Here is a 14369-nt window from a genome sequence, read left to right as displayed (position 1 = left end):
TTGAAGTATTTATTTGATATGTTATGTTAACCTAAGAATGAGAAGTAATATGTAAAGGAAAGCAAGGGAAGTTTTAAGGAAGAGTTAAATTAGGATAAGCTAACTTGAGATATCGATAATTTAACCATCGGATTTAAGATCAATAAAAATTGTTATTTAATACTTTTTAATGACCAATAAAAATATACATCTAAATAAATAATAGTGCTTACAATAATCTTTCGGGCATCAACTCAATTTTACCAAACATTACCCATAGGCAGCTTCTAAAATAATCCCATGAACGTCCTTCAAATGCACTTGTTTATATTCTACAGTAATAAATTCTGAGCAATGTTCGCATTTTTCTAATCCGTGCACCCGCGAGTTGACATGAGCTCTCAATCCCTGGGATGTAGAAAACCCTTTGTGACATATTTTACAAAATATAGTTTTCTCCTCCTCTATTCCATGTACGCCTTTCAAATGAGTCTGCATAGTTTGTTTAATCTTGAAGCCTTTCTCACAAATCTGGCAATGGTAGCGACTCTCTTTGGTATGGACAAGTTGGTGAGTGACAAACTGAGTCCTTCGACCGAAATCTTTACCGCAATGCTCGCATTTGTACGCTTTGACCTTGTTGTGGGTTATGTTAATGTGGTTTTTTAAATGCACTAAAAGGGTAAGTTATATTTGGCAAGAGATAATGCGTCGCAACCTACGTTTTTCATAAAATTTTTTGCCGCAAACTGAACACTCGTAATCTTTCTCGCCGTTTCCGTGTTCTTTTTTTACGTGCTTCAGCAACATAAAGCGGACTCTGTAGCCTTTGCCACATTTGTCGCACATAAAGCGATCTGGAGTGGTTTTGTGGTAGTAATTAATATGATCTTGAAGAGCCTGGGAAATAGTAAGTTTTCATATTAAAAGAGACTCTTGAAGTTTCACTTAAAACTAGTTAAATAACAATAAATATTTGAATCAAATAAGATTACTAAGTGGTAAAAAAACATAATCACTCTTAAAAATTGCCTCTTACCTGAGCATTTTTAGAAGTTTTACCACATATTTTGCAATTAACTGGATCATACTGATGAGTTATTAAATGATTTTTCATGTTCATTCCAAACATAACTCGTCCACAATCTGGACATGCAACTCTGTCTTTCCTCCCTACTGTTTTAAGAAATTCTTGGTGCTCTGGCTTGATGTTATATTGGACCTTTACAGATGCAGAATCTTTCTTTTTGAATTTGACTTGCTTTCCTGATTGTTTTCTCTTAAATTTGATTTGTTTGGAAGTGACATTTCTTAAAGTTTTCTTCCTAGTTGCTCTACTGTTATTTTCAATTGGCTCTAAACTGGTAATTAATTCAGAACTATTACTATCAGATGCAAAATTAGCAGAAGCATCCTCTTTTTGAAAAATTTCATTTTCTATTTTTATGTTTTCTAATGATTTGTCATTATTCTCAGGTTCTTTGTCAATATTTGCACTAAGATTTTTTAGAGTAAGTTCTTTTATCAGTATTTTATAAGAATTAATGATTTGGTAACGAGTTAATATTGCTGTTTTTACAAGTTGATGGCACCGATGGCATGATATGTCAGGAAGTCCATCCTTTATATCAACCTAAAATTTTGGGAAGTGGAGCAAATCTGGATGTGTACTGACATCCTTAGAATTAAGTACCTATGTGTATAAGCGATTTGTGCTGAATGTAATTTAGGTATTTCAAACAAAAGCAAAGCTCAGTTTATATGACACATAACAGGTACTACCTACTGTGATGTATATAAAGTAGTCTACAGACTTACTTTTATGCCTGATAATTGCTCTATCATCTCTGCAAATTTATCCTGTTTAAAAATATGGACATAGGTGTCTAAATTTTCTAAGCAAAGCCTGCATCGGTAACATTCCATTCTTATATGTAGTATAATACTACAGTTTAGGAAAGGGTGAAGCTAACGTATATTAGCTCTCTCTGACTGGAAAATAGACAATAAACTAAAGCAAATTCGAAAAAGGGAAATTAACGAGAAATAATTACGAAAATCGGTTTAAAGTTGAAAAATAATAAACGTGAACATAGTCACGGGTTGTTGACACGAGTAAATTGAAGATGGTAGAAGTGGTGTGGCAACAATGTGCACATTCCGATCGAAACGTGAATTAAATTTTTCCTGCAATGAATAAGAAGTATTATACATAGTTGTTTGATGTTAATTTTTAGATTTTCAGCTATAAACAGCTATTTTTAACACTTAAAGATTGAACTCAAAGCGAAACTGGAAAACTAAAAAAGCGAGTTTTGTATGGTGATTAAGAGAGTGATATAGAACAGTAAATTAGATCCATATGATCGCTTTAGAGTGACAGTGACAAACGTTCTGACATCCACTTGGAAAATAGTAAATAAAAAAAATTCTGATGACAACAAAAAATCAAAGAAATCCAACATTTTATCATTTTACGACTATTTAATGCCCTTTTTCATTTGTAAAAAGTCACACCACAGCCTCAAACTCAGTAATCCACGAAATAAGCATGGAATTTGGTCGCCAACGAGACTTTTCTGAGTTTTATGACCAGCTAAACGAACTCAGAATGAAATTCCGGAACTGGGATAGCTGCGAGAAAACTGTTGCCCTGTACTATCTCATGGTGGGTCTGCCTTTTGCCAATGCCCGGTTTCTGCAAAACGCCCTAGATCAGCTGGTTACCGCAATCAACACAATTGAGAGACAGGTAATGGAACAAAACGCAAATGATCCGGAGTTTATTAAGAATTTTCTGTCGGAAAACCCTCAGTCCGCTCTTTGTTTGTTGCTCAATCACTTGCCGTTATTGAGGCCAGGAAACAAAGAGGCTGCCACTTGCTACTTGAACACCATCCAGCGAATATTGACTGAGTTTATTACCCCTCCTTTTAAGAAAATTTATAATGAGTGTGTTGAGATTATGTCTTATGTATATATCCACCCAGCATTTGACAAAGAAGACAAGACAATTTTTAAGCATTTGCTCAAACAAGTTTTAAATAGGGTCACCCCAGAGAATTTTGTTCACTCCCCTGTTAGTGCCTCAAATCCTGTTATCAACACAGACTTTACTCAGCAAGATAAGAAGCGGTCAAACAGTTTAACTCCAGGAATATCATACCTGAATGACACAGAGAGCTGGTCTTCACAGGAAAACCTAATACAAGCATTCCATAAACCACGAAGCTTTTCTCTGTCCTGTGAGAAGACCATCAGTGACAACCATCCTTACATCCCATTAAGCAGTTCTGAGAGCAAACTAGAAGAAATTCTAAAAAATAATTTTCCTCTCATGCAGAGCATAATGTCCTGGTTAAAGTCTTTGAGGCTGCACAAATATGAATGGATCTTCCATGATTTAACTGCTAATCAAATGCTCAATTTAAGTGAAGATTACTTGATTGAGGCTGGAGTTACAAAGGGGGCACGCCAGAAGATATTACTCAGTCTGGATAAGTTGAGAAATCGGCAGAAAATGCTTGCAGACCTTGAAATTGCACTCATGAATGGTAGTGATGTTTATGAAGCCTTAAAGGAACTGAAAAGCATTCTGCAAAGCCCCATGCAGGTTACATTAGGAGAAGACTTGTGTTCGCAGTTGGTTAAAGTAATGGGTAAAGTTTGTACTCAGCTGCTTATGCTGCGACAGCCGACTGACGAAATCTTAGTGCTTTTTAATTCATTGTGTGAGAAAGCTGACAATCTAAACTGTTTCACAATTGAGCAAAAAAAGAAATTAAATATGTGGAAGGAACAACTAGATGCTAGGAATGTGTTTGTTCCATGTCCACAAAAAGTGTCTGGTCGAAAAGGTGCAAAGGGGAATCATTTAAAAAATGTTCCTTTAAATGTTTTTGAAATATCTGTGGACCCATCTTCAACTTCCCACAAAAGTTCATCATACCCCAATATGCAAATTAATTCTAGTGTTCATATGCACAGACACTCAGTGGATAGTGTAACACTGCAGAATCAACTTTTACAAATAAGTAAGTCTTCAAATCCTCACAACACCAGTGCTAGTAGAAACAATGTAAATAACACTGTAAGCTCGCAATTGAAGCACAAATCAGACATTCAGACTTTGAAAAACAATTGTGATGATATAGAAGATAGTTTAGAATCTTTATGTATACAGATGATGGAACACGCGTTAGGTCCTTAAGTCAGTCTCCTGTGACAAATTTGGTTGTTGGAAAGGCTTCTTGTCTGTTGTTAAATATATTTCAATGTTTGTATTGATGTAAAAGTGTAGGTATTAAATACCGACTTTATGTGAATGGTCTTGAATTTAGGTTTTAAGAAGGTGTGTCTATTATTTTTGACAAATTTGTATTTTAAAAATGCTTATTTATTTTACTACTGGTAGTGCAATCGAAACACTATGAGCTCTTTATTAAACGAAATATATGGAAGTGTTTAACCAGGAGTTGGATGATTTTTTTACTAGTAAGAGCGTTCAGGAAAGCACGCTCTAGAGTGTGCGCTTTTCATGCGATAAAGTAATTCAACGCAACGTAAATTTTCTGTAATAACTAACCTAAATATAAAGCTAACACGTTATAAAAAGTGCACTTATAATGCCTATAACGAAAGAACTGGGAAAGTCACAGTGGTACCTGAAAGTTTTGTGGGGTGTAATCTGGCCCTTAAGAGCAAAATATCAATTCACAACACCAATTAAATCAATAGAACCGTAGATCACCTATGGTCTTAATTATTAACATGCCTGTCGGCTTTAACATCAAGGTAGATTCTATAAAAACCAAGAATCTGACTAATACTAAGGTATTATTTCATCGTTTCTTTATTAACTATAGTAACCAGATTACGGTTAAAGTTAACAGCAGATTAAATAATATGGCCTTAAAAGATGGCCACGCATTCATAAGGTTTTCCCCAAGACAATAATTATAAAATTAGAAGGTAGAGATAGATACAGCCATTTCCTTAATTGTTTATGATTTATATGCCAATTATCCTGCTGTTAAAAAGATGAAAATATAAACATACGAAAAAAATTTTTTTTTGGATTGGTTTAGAAATGTACGTATTTTAGTGAAAACTGTTTTTGAGAAAAATCTTGTTTTGCATTGTTTATATTGTTTAGGTATGGATATTTTTAAAAAACCAAAAAAAAATGTTGATTTTTTAATTTCATTTCGCTTTTACCGACTAACCTTGTCGCCATTTTAGTTTAACCTTCGCAGGTCTATTATTAACGATTGGTTGATGTATAAAAACAGGAAACTAATCGATATATTTAATGCCTGTCGACACTGTCAATGTCAATCGCAAAATGTAAACATAATAAAAATAAAATTATGGTAAAATATAAATAATTATCAAATTTCTAATTATTTTCACAATTAATTAATTCTCTTTAAACATATATAAATATATTATAATTAATAAACATTTATTTAACCTCCTATAAAAATGGACAACGGGTCTGTCTACAGGTGCAGATTATGTTTAAATCAAACTTCGAAAAAAGTAGATATATTTAGGCACGATTTTCCAAAAATGATAGAACTTTTGGCAGGAATAAAGGTAATAAATACTATTGTTATTATTATTATTCAGAATTATCTACATTAATATATATGCACAGAATGACTGTGTATGCTGAGCAGGTTGCTCAATTTTTTACGTCTATTACCTTTCACGAACACATTCAAATGAGACAAAAAATTGCCATCTAGATTACAGATTCGCTCATAAAGTCTTTAACAGATGGTCAGTGTTAATATAATATGGGTTCTTTTTAAGAGGCAAGTGAGGGAAGCATTCCGACTTAAAACTAATTCCAGACAGTCAAAAATATGCTCAAAATACTTCTCAGTATATTTTTTACATAAACTTAATACATCTTTGTCTATTAATCTTATTGATATTACCTCAAAACACAAATTCTTACAATATCCCTTTTCCATACCAGGTAGACCCAGAGGATAACTTCCCCAAGGAATCTTGTTTAGATTGCGCCAAAAATGTAAAATTTTGCATGTCGGTTAGAAAGCAAATCCTCCTTTCCCATAAGGAATTACTCAAAGAATTTGTACATGAAAAAATAGTAGGGTCTACTTTGGAAGAAGCCATGAGTAATACCAAACTGCTTGTAAGTGAAAAAGAGCTTGTAGAGCCTGTAAAGTCTCAAGTGAAACGCCCGTTACGTCGAAGGAGAAGTCGAAGACGGCCCCAAACGCCTGAAAGCACAAGTGATGAGGATGATGAGGAAAACTTCGAAAATTTCAGTAAAAATGAAAACTTTGAGGAAGTTAAAGAGGAAATTGATGCTACAGATCGAGATTTAGAAGATGAAGAATTTGTGGAGGAAATTACTTTAATATCAGAAGTACGTCCTGAAGCTGAGGCTCAATCAGGAGGTATAAAAGCAGAAGTTAGCCAAAATATTAAGTTGGAAGTAGATCCTGCTGAATCGTCACAAGAAATACCTCCAAGCCAACAACCTTTATCTCCAGAAAGATTAAGAAGAAAAAGAAATATGATTGCCATGAGTAACAAAATTTTACAGCAAGAGAAAATGAGCGATAAGCGATACTCTAACGTGATATTTGTGCGAAAGTCAGTTAGAGAAAAGATGAAAAAGCAGACGCAGGGTGCGAAGCCCAGATTGAAGCAAGAAAAATCAGACGACTCAAACATCATCTGGAAAAATGGCAAAAAGTATGCTGCCTGTGAAATCTGCAAAAAGGAGGTCAAAAAACATTATTTGAAACACCACATGTCGACGCACTTTCCAGAGCATTTTAGCTGCGATATTTGTGGTGTTACCACTAGAAACTTAAGGGGTCTGAGGTATCATAAGCTATATTGGCACTCGTCTAAATTGGATTATATATGCGATAAGTGTGGTAAAAAATATAGGTCAAAACACGCCTTGGATTTGCATAATAAAAAGGAGCATGGAGGAGTCCGAGATTTGGAATGCAATATTTGTGGCAAGAAGTTCTTTCAGAAAAGTGAGTTTGGTTTCGACATCCATTGAGATTATTGTTGTCAAATTTCCTTTTCAGTGCATTTAAAACGACACATAGATGGAATTCATAAAAAACTGAGACCGCATAAGTGCGAGTATTGCGGCAAAGATTTTAGCAAACGTACGCACTTGGTGACCCACTGGCGTACACATACCAACGAAACGCCATATGGCTGCGAAATGTGCGGGGAGAGATTCAAACTTAAATTATCCCTTAAAAATCATCTCCGAAGGGCGCATAATTTCGAAGAAAAAGAAAGGGCCTTTTGTGACATTTGCAATAGGGGGTTCGCCACCGAACAGGGCTTGAGGGCGCACATAAATTCGAGAATCCACGAAGGGGAGAAGTGTCAGTATTGCGCAGAGTCGTTTACGCCAGAGTATTTGCAAGTCCATTTGCGTGAAGTTCACTTAAATGTGGATTACTTTTAAGAATCCAGTTGGGACTACCAGAGGGACATAAAGGGCTAAATGAAATGTATCTTCTAGATACTTTCTGTTTTATTTTCTTTAGGAATAACGACCCTCTGACAAGTAGGGGTTGTTGGAGTGGTGGAATTGCACACTATTCTTAGTTATTACTAAGTGAGAACAGCTTTCATCCTTTCCTAAAAGCTCAGACCAAAACCAATGTTAACGTTTCGGTATCTTGTCTAATTTTATAGGTGTTACGTCTTCGTAAATTTTTAAGTTTTTTTTGCGGAAATATTAAAACTTTTGAAATCACTAGAATAATTGTTTTATCTATATCTGATCGTATATATTTTTTACAATCTCTTTCTTAACATTAATGGTTGGTTGATATCTGGCGCATTCCCAATTCCACCACTCCAACAACACCTATTTGTATGTGAGGCGTCACTCCCAAAACAAACTAAAACAAAAAATGAGCAATATCCATCCCTCAAATGTACAGGACAAATTTACGGACCGTTGATAAGTTATAAATGATGTGTTAAGTATTATTGTACGTTTATCACTTGGTTTGCTGCAATTATATTGTTTCAAACATCAATTTTTTTCAGTTAAAGCAACCATTTATACATATTTTTCAATTTATAATAAAATGATACGAGAAAAATAGTCTTCTTTTAATACCTATTGTGCAAAAAACTTTCAATGATGCTAATGAATTGGTTGGATTTTTAAGTACCTTGTAGTGAATATAAGTAAGTCAAATATTTATTGTGTAGAAAAATGTAAGTAGAAAATGCCCTCGAAATCGTTGAAATCGACACTCTACACACTTTTAATTTAGTAGAATCATTTTTTCGGATCTCTTTTATTGTTTTTGCAATTTTTGACTAGATGAAACGTTCACTATTGGATTCACGATTGTTTCTACTTTTTAACCAATCTACGATTGCATGTCTATAAGTTGGCCATCTTTTGCTTTATGTTCAAAAGTGAGTTCGTAATCTTTCTTCATTCCTCCTCTTTCATCGATCCACTTCTGGTTCCGGCGTTTCGTCTTCTCTGCATTTAGGATCTTTGGCTAATTTCATTCGCCATAATGTCAAGATTTTCCATTGTCCCATTGTTTCCATCTCGCATCTCTCAAGAATCTTCCATTCTGTGAATGATCGTCAATGATTACGCAATTTATTTTATCAATCACTAGAATAACCCAGTAGATGACACCTTTAAGTTCGGTCTTCAGTCTTTTCTTACAATTTAGATCGGCTTCTATTATCGATCATAAAGGTCATTTTGGTTAATAAACAACTTGTTGATTTTCCCATTAACGAATCTGAATGTCTTCAATAGATAATTAAAGTATTATAATAAAAAGGAAAAATTCAGAATCCTGTATAAACAATTATATCCGCTTGTTGGGGACGTGTAGATAGGGGTGTTTAGATGAATTATCCTTCATGATGAAATATCATCTACGGCATCACGCCCCGAAATACCAGCACGATATTAAAGAAAACCCCGTGTCTGTTTTCCTCTCGAAATTTTCAGTACACCTATGATCTTGCATTGCGGGAATTTTCTAAATCAATACTCTTACATCTGCCGTTAATTATTACTTGTTATACACGAGAATGGTGCACACCTTTATTCACCCAGAATTCTTAGCCGAATGAATCATAAACCTTAGGTGGCAGAAATTTCACCGCCAACAACTTTCGTTATCGGCTTTTGCGTTTTCATTATAATCAGAACTGAAGAATAAATCATTTACACTGAACCAAATAATTCCATAACTAAATATTAATTAGATCTTATTCAATAATATAAATAATTTATAATAATTATTACAAGCACAAGTTAATCATAAAAATATAAAGATCAGTGGTAAACAATAATACACAATAACTGCTCGACATTTATACCCTTAATAATTTATATCATGGTATAATAAAGTGATTTACCATAAACCACCACATACTCTCCGTTTGATTCTCATCACTTGGGGTTAACATAAGGAAATAAAGTCAAACTTTAATACCAATTTATAATGGTCAATATTCGAATGTACAATATCTACAGCAATATAGATCTAGTTTAACTTTTCATTCTGATTCTTAAATTATTAGTAGGTACAAATATAATATAAACTGCACGATTTAATTGATTACGAAAGGAAAACAATACACCGTTCACCGTCTCTTATCGGAAATATAATGGTGTGACCGATCACATAAGAACTTCAGGTATTTTGACATTTACTAGGAAATGGTAAATACGACGATATTAAAGCTTATTATTTTTTAAATAAATACCAAAAGTGCCCCGCTAAAAACATGTATTCTCTGACAGAGATACAAAGACGTTTTCGGCTCAATTTGAGATGTACATAAAAACGAGAAATAAAACTTCTTCCTTATGCCTGGTTTAAATATGATTTTTTGTCCTCACTATTTCACGATCGTGTTACATCAACAAGCAAAACAACATGTACGTATGGATGTAAAACCTCATGTTATCTATCCCGACAAAGCAAAAAAACTGTTGGCCTGGAGATTTGTGCATAAATCAGGTGGCAGATCGGTTAACTGGAAAACGGCTAAGAAGTAAATATTTGAATAATGTATCCGTCGTTTTTGGTATTTCTGTATGAGTCTTGTTAATCGTTCGCACAAGACTGAAGGCGAGACATGACGTGAGGACCAGGCTCCAAGAAAAAGGAGGACGGTCGTAACTAAAATGATAAACGGACACTTGCTCATCCACCCTATGCGATGATGTAAAATAGAATGTTAAACACCAAGGTTGTGCAGGACTTAAATAATGACTCGAAATTTTAGTCCCGAATCGCGCAAAGCTGAGGGATCTAAGACGTGAGGGTCTCGAGTACTTCACAACCGTGGTGTAAATATATACGATTTTTTGCACTATCGATTTTAACTAGACTTCATAAAATTGTAGTAAACCGAAACACACAAAGGCAATGTGTCTTGAATCATAATTTCGAGGACTTCAACATTTCATTTCATGTTAATCTCTATGGCAACTATAGATAAAACAGCAAAGGATGATTAACTTGTTATTCATCTGCTTTAGAAAAAAAGGGGAGAAAACGTACTTCACGTTTTCTCAATTCAACACGCCCAACAATGGTGTCTTTTAAAGCTTGTAGGGGAAAATACATTTGTTAATATAATAAAATAAGTTGTAAATGATAAATAAAAATCTCTACTTAATAATACGAATATCAAATAATTCAATCTCAGTGGTAAAGAAATATCAACGCAATAAATCGATATATTTGTACTAGGAAGTGGTTGAGCACGGTGCTTCAGTGTCAAATATTCCACATGTTGAAAAATACTAAAACTAGCCATGAAATAAGAATTATCGAAAACTAATTGGAAACACAACTCTCACATATTACCATAATAAAAAATATAACAATGACCTTTTATCGAACGAAAATATACACAGAATACTGCGTTTTCTACGAAAAAAATAATAGAGTTACTAGCTTAATTATATAATATCGGACCGGGAAAACTTCAACCACAAGACTAGAGAAACCTACACTGGTTCATCACAATTAACGATTATAAAAAAATATAATTTCTACTGATAAAATACACGGTAACACAGCACACAGCAAAGTGAGTGAAGGCCCTCGCACTTCAGACCTAATAACTATTCGCAGAACTTTCTAAATTTTAAGTAAAACGGGAAGAACATCGATTTTTCTTATCCTTAAATGTGGGCCGAAGGGGAGGTGATGCCATGGGTAACTGAGTTTTCCAAGACTACATCTAACTCATCTAGAGGAGCCAATATTTGAGTCAGAAACGTTTGTAGCGCGCGTTTACGCAGAAACGAGTTTTCTTCGTACATTTCTTGGGTGACTCTGCAGGATGACATCGGGATTAGCATTCTGTGCAGTAGATGCTCTCTGTAATTAAATCGAAAAATCTAATAAATTTCCTCGGCCCTCGAAAAGTATCTATATGTAGAATATGACTTTTTTAATTGTTTATTTTTGTTTACAATGGAAAGAACTAATAATGTGTGGGGTGTTTTTTTGTTCAAAAAACTCGTTGGATACGGCGCTAATTTTTTTCTCTTTTTGAGGCGCGTTCCTCTACGTAAAACAACGTGCACAACTGGACTTCAAATTATCCAAGAAACGCTCGATTTTGATCAATTTTTTTGCCGATTGGTAAATTTCCATGGCCTGCAGCATGGCCTGAGCAGGCCACCTTCAAGATTATTTTTAATTTAGGGCCGCTCGATCGAATATCGATTTTTCAACACAAACAAATCGACACGTAGTTTTGCGATAATACGTCATCCGAAAGTGACGCTTTGGATTAAGAAGGTTCTGGAAACAAAAGAATAACACTTTCGCTGTCAGCGTTAATGGCGTCTTCGCGTTGCTTCCTGCGTAGCTCGAGAAAATGATGAAATTTCGGTTGAAAATGTGCAAAAAATTTGGAAAAATTCGTGCAGACTTGAAGGTTAATTAAATAGAAATATAATGAATGCTTGTACGGGATTGTGTGTATTACCAACTTAAATTTTCCAAATCCCCAGGTACCTACCCGTGGAAATTTACAGAAATTTATTCGGATTTTTTTTTTATTTTCCCAAAAAGTTCTTTGCACAACATATGACGAGTGGGAGGAAGACGTTTATGTGCATCTTTTGTTAAAAAATAAAAAATATTTGATTTTCTTTATAAATTTTTTGATTACCTTTGTACAATTTTTCTCTAGTCAGTTAGCTGGTGGGTTTTGTGGTGGGCTTGGTGCGTCTGATGACATGCCAGAATCTTCACCACTGCTGCAAGAATATAAAAGAAATTTTTGGTTGTAATATACAGTTTGGCTAAGAACCAATAAGGATTCAAGTATAGAAAGTTGGAACAAAAAAGTAAAGCTACAGATTTGACTTTCTGCATCTTTATCAAAAATAAGTTATTATAAGGACTTGCAGAATATTAACTTATATATTATACAGGGTGTTTCAAAGTTTAACAAAAATAATTAAGGATCATGTAGAAGTGATTAAAATATGACGATTTACTTGTTAAAACTATACTCACAAACTTCTCGTTACTGAGATACAGTGTGTTAAAGTCTTCGTAAAAAAATTGAAATTTATTAATAGCTTTCAAACCCCTACAGGTATTACAATGAAACTTTGCTCGCACTTTGTGTGCTCAATAGTTCATATTTTACTGTAAAAACATTAACATTAGATTCACCAGTGGCGTGCAGTCGGGCACCACTTTGAATATTTTTCAATAAAAAGTAGGTACGCCAATGATTTTTCTCAAATTAAAAAATATTTTTAGAATCCTCGTTTAATTTAGAAAAGAAAAGTTCCCTCGACTTTTTTTCCTCCGATGTGTTGTTTTCCAGTAAAAAAATAAAAACTCTTTAAGTGCACACCATTTAATAGTTTTTTTCAACATTTCTAAAATACTACTGTACAAAATTTAATTCCTGGTGATGCCGAAAGACGATTGCTACTTTGTTAATGGATTTTAAATAGTTTGGAGTTAAACTCTGAATTTTTAAGAACATGTTTATACAGAAGAAATTAACGATAGGTTTCAGTTAATTTTAAGAATAGAGATGGCATGTACAGATTTGAGGAACAACAATTAAATAATATCAGCCTCTATTAATTCATTGCGAAAAAGATGTGAAATGTGTACTCAGAAAGGTGGTTTTCATTTTGAGCACATGTTATAATAGTTTATGTTCATTTGTTACTGTTAATTCTATTAGCAATAAATAATTTTTAATTTTCTAACTCGTAAATGTCTTCATATTTTGGAAGTGTTGAAAAAACTATTAAATGACATGCACGTAAACAGTTATTATTTTTTTACTGAAAAACAACAAATCAGAGGAAAAAAAGTCAAGTGAACTTTTCTCTTCTGAATTAAACGAGGATTCTAAAAATATTTTTTAATTTAAGATAAATCATTGGCGTACCAATTTTTTATCGAAAAATATTCAAAGTGGTGCCCAACTACATGCCACTGGTGAATCTAATGTTAATGTTTTTACAGTAAAATATGAACTATTGAGCACACAAAGTGCAAGCAAAGTTTCATTGTAATACCTGTAGGGGTTTAAAACCTATTAATAAATTTCGATTTTTTTACGAAGACTTTAACACCCTGTATCTCAGTACTGAGAAGTTTGTGAATGTAATTTTAACAAGTAAATCATCATATTTTAATCACTTCTACATGATCCTCAATTATTTCTGTTAAACTCTGAAACACCCTGTATAGTTAACATCTTATTAACAACTGTTATATTCTAATTATAGTTCATATTTTACCTGTTTGTTGTGAGCATCTGGCAAAAGGACGCTTTTGAAACTGGTGAACCAAAAACGATGTCCAAATATACACCAATGCACCCGTGAACGCACGTTATACCTGGTTCAATCAAAATCAATCTTGTGGTTGCGGCGGCAGATAAATTCAAAACAGTTTTAATATTTTCGATACGAAAACCGAAAACATTTGTGCACATTGGCCAGGGTGCAATTAGGATTACATTGCTTACGTTAATTTCTTGAACCCACGTATTTGCTTCGAAAACGTGATTGTTAATACACTTTATCGAAACACGATATTGTCTCTTGTTTTTCCTGGCCATTTTGATCTGTGTGATGTTTCTGGGGTTCAAAGATAACATAACCTTCAATTCACTGTTTAAGGCGTGCGTGTAATCTGTCCTGTTGTCGATGTACGGAATCACTAGGCGTTTTCCGTTGCGTGTCAGAAATGGGATTACACACAGAATTCGTAAAACTGGAACGTAATACGTTTTATTACTAAATTAGAATAAACTTATATTTACTGTGTACAGAGTATGATTGTTACCAGTTGGAGTACATATGGAGAACA

The 14369-nt window shown here is 33.9% G+C and overlaps 3 protein-coding genes and 1 long non-coding RNA gene across 4 annotated transcripts; 2 read left to right on the top strand and 2 right to left on the bottom strand.

Moving 5' to 3' along the window:
• Positions 1-145: 145 nt before the first annotated feature.
• Positions 146-2089, bottom strand: LOC136409415 (zinc finger protein 121-like). The gene is made up of 4 exons (XM_066390894.1): positions 1798-2089; positions 1019-1612; positions 702-879; positions 146-653 (listed from the first exon to the last, which is right to left on the bottom strand). The coding sequence occupies exons 1-4, from the start codon at positions 1903-1905 to the stop codon at positions 250-252; spliced, it is 1284 nt and encodes a 427-aa protein (XP_066246991.1). The 5' UTR covers positions 1906-2089; the 3' UTR covers positions 146-249.
• Positions 2090-2388: 299 nt separating this feature from the next.
• Positions 2389-4451, top strand: smg (sterile alpha motif domain containing protein 4 smaug). The gene has a single exon (XM_066391136.1). It carries the CDS (start codon positions 2531-2533, stop codon positions 4187-4189), a length of 1659 nt encoding a protein of 552 aa, XP_066247233.1. The 5' UTR covers positions 2389-2530; the 3' UTR covers positions 4190-4451.
• Positions 4452-5311: 860 nt separating this feature from the next.
• On the top strand, positions 5312-7481 carry LOC136409594 (zinc finger protein 567-like). Its single transcript, XM_066391203.1, has 3 exons — positions 5312-5577; positions 5966-7010; positions 7065-7481. The coding sequence occupies exons 1-3, from the start codon at positions 5464-5466 to the stop codon at positions 7457-7459; spliced, it is 1554 nt and encodes a 517-aa protein (XP_066247300.1). The 5' UTR covers positions 5312-5463; the 3' UTR covers positions 7460-7481.
• A 1987-nt stretch (positions 7482-9468) lies between these two features.
• LOC136409524 (uncharacterized) lies at positions 9469-14127 on the bottom strand. Its single transcript, XR_010752182.1, has 3 exons — positions 13796-14127; positions 12190-12277; positions 9469-11387 (listed from the first exon to the last, which is right to left on the bottom strand). It is a non-coding gene; the product is annotated as an uncharacterized lncRNA (long non-coding RNA).
• Positions 14128-14369: the final 242 nt, after the last annotated feature.

Source organism: Euwallacea similis, chromosome 6 (assembly GCF_039881205.1).
Source record: "Euwallacea similis isolate ESF13 chromosome 6, ESF131.1, whole genome shotgun sequence".
Taxonomy (NCBI): Eukaryota; Metazoa; Arthropoda; class Insecta; order Coleoptera; family Curculionidae; genus Euwallacea; species Euwallacea similis.
The sequence above is the reverse complement of the archived record's forward strand: the minus strand, read 5'-3'. Positions and strand labels throughout refer to the sequence as shown.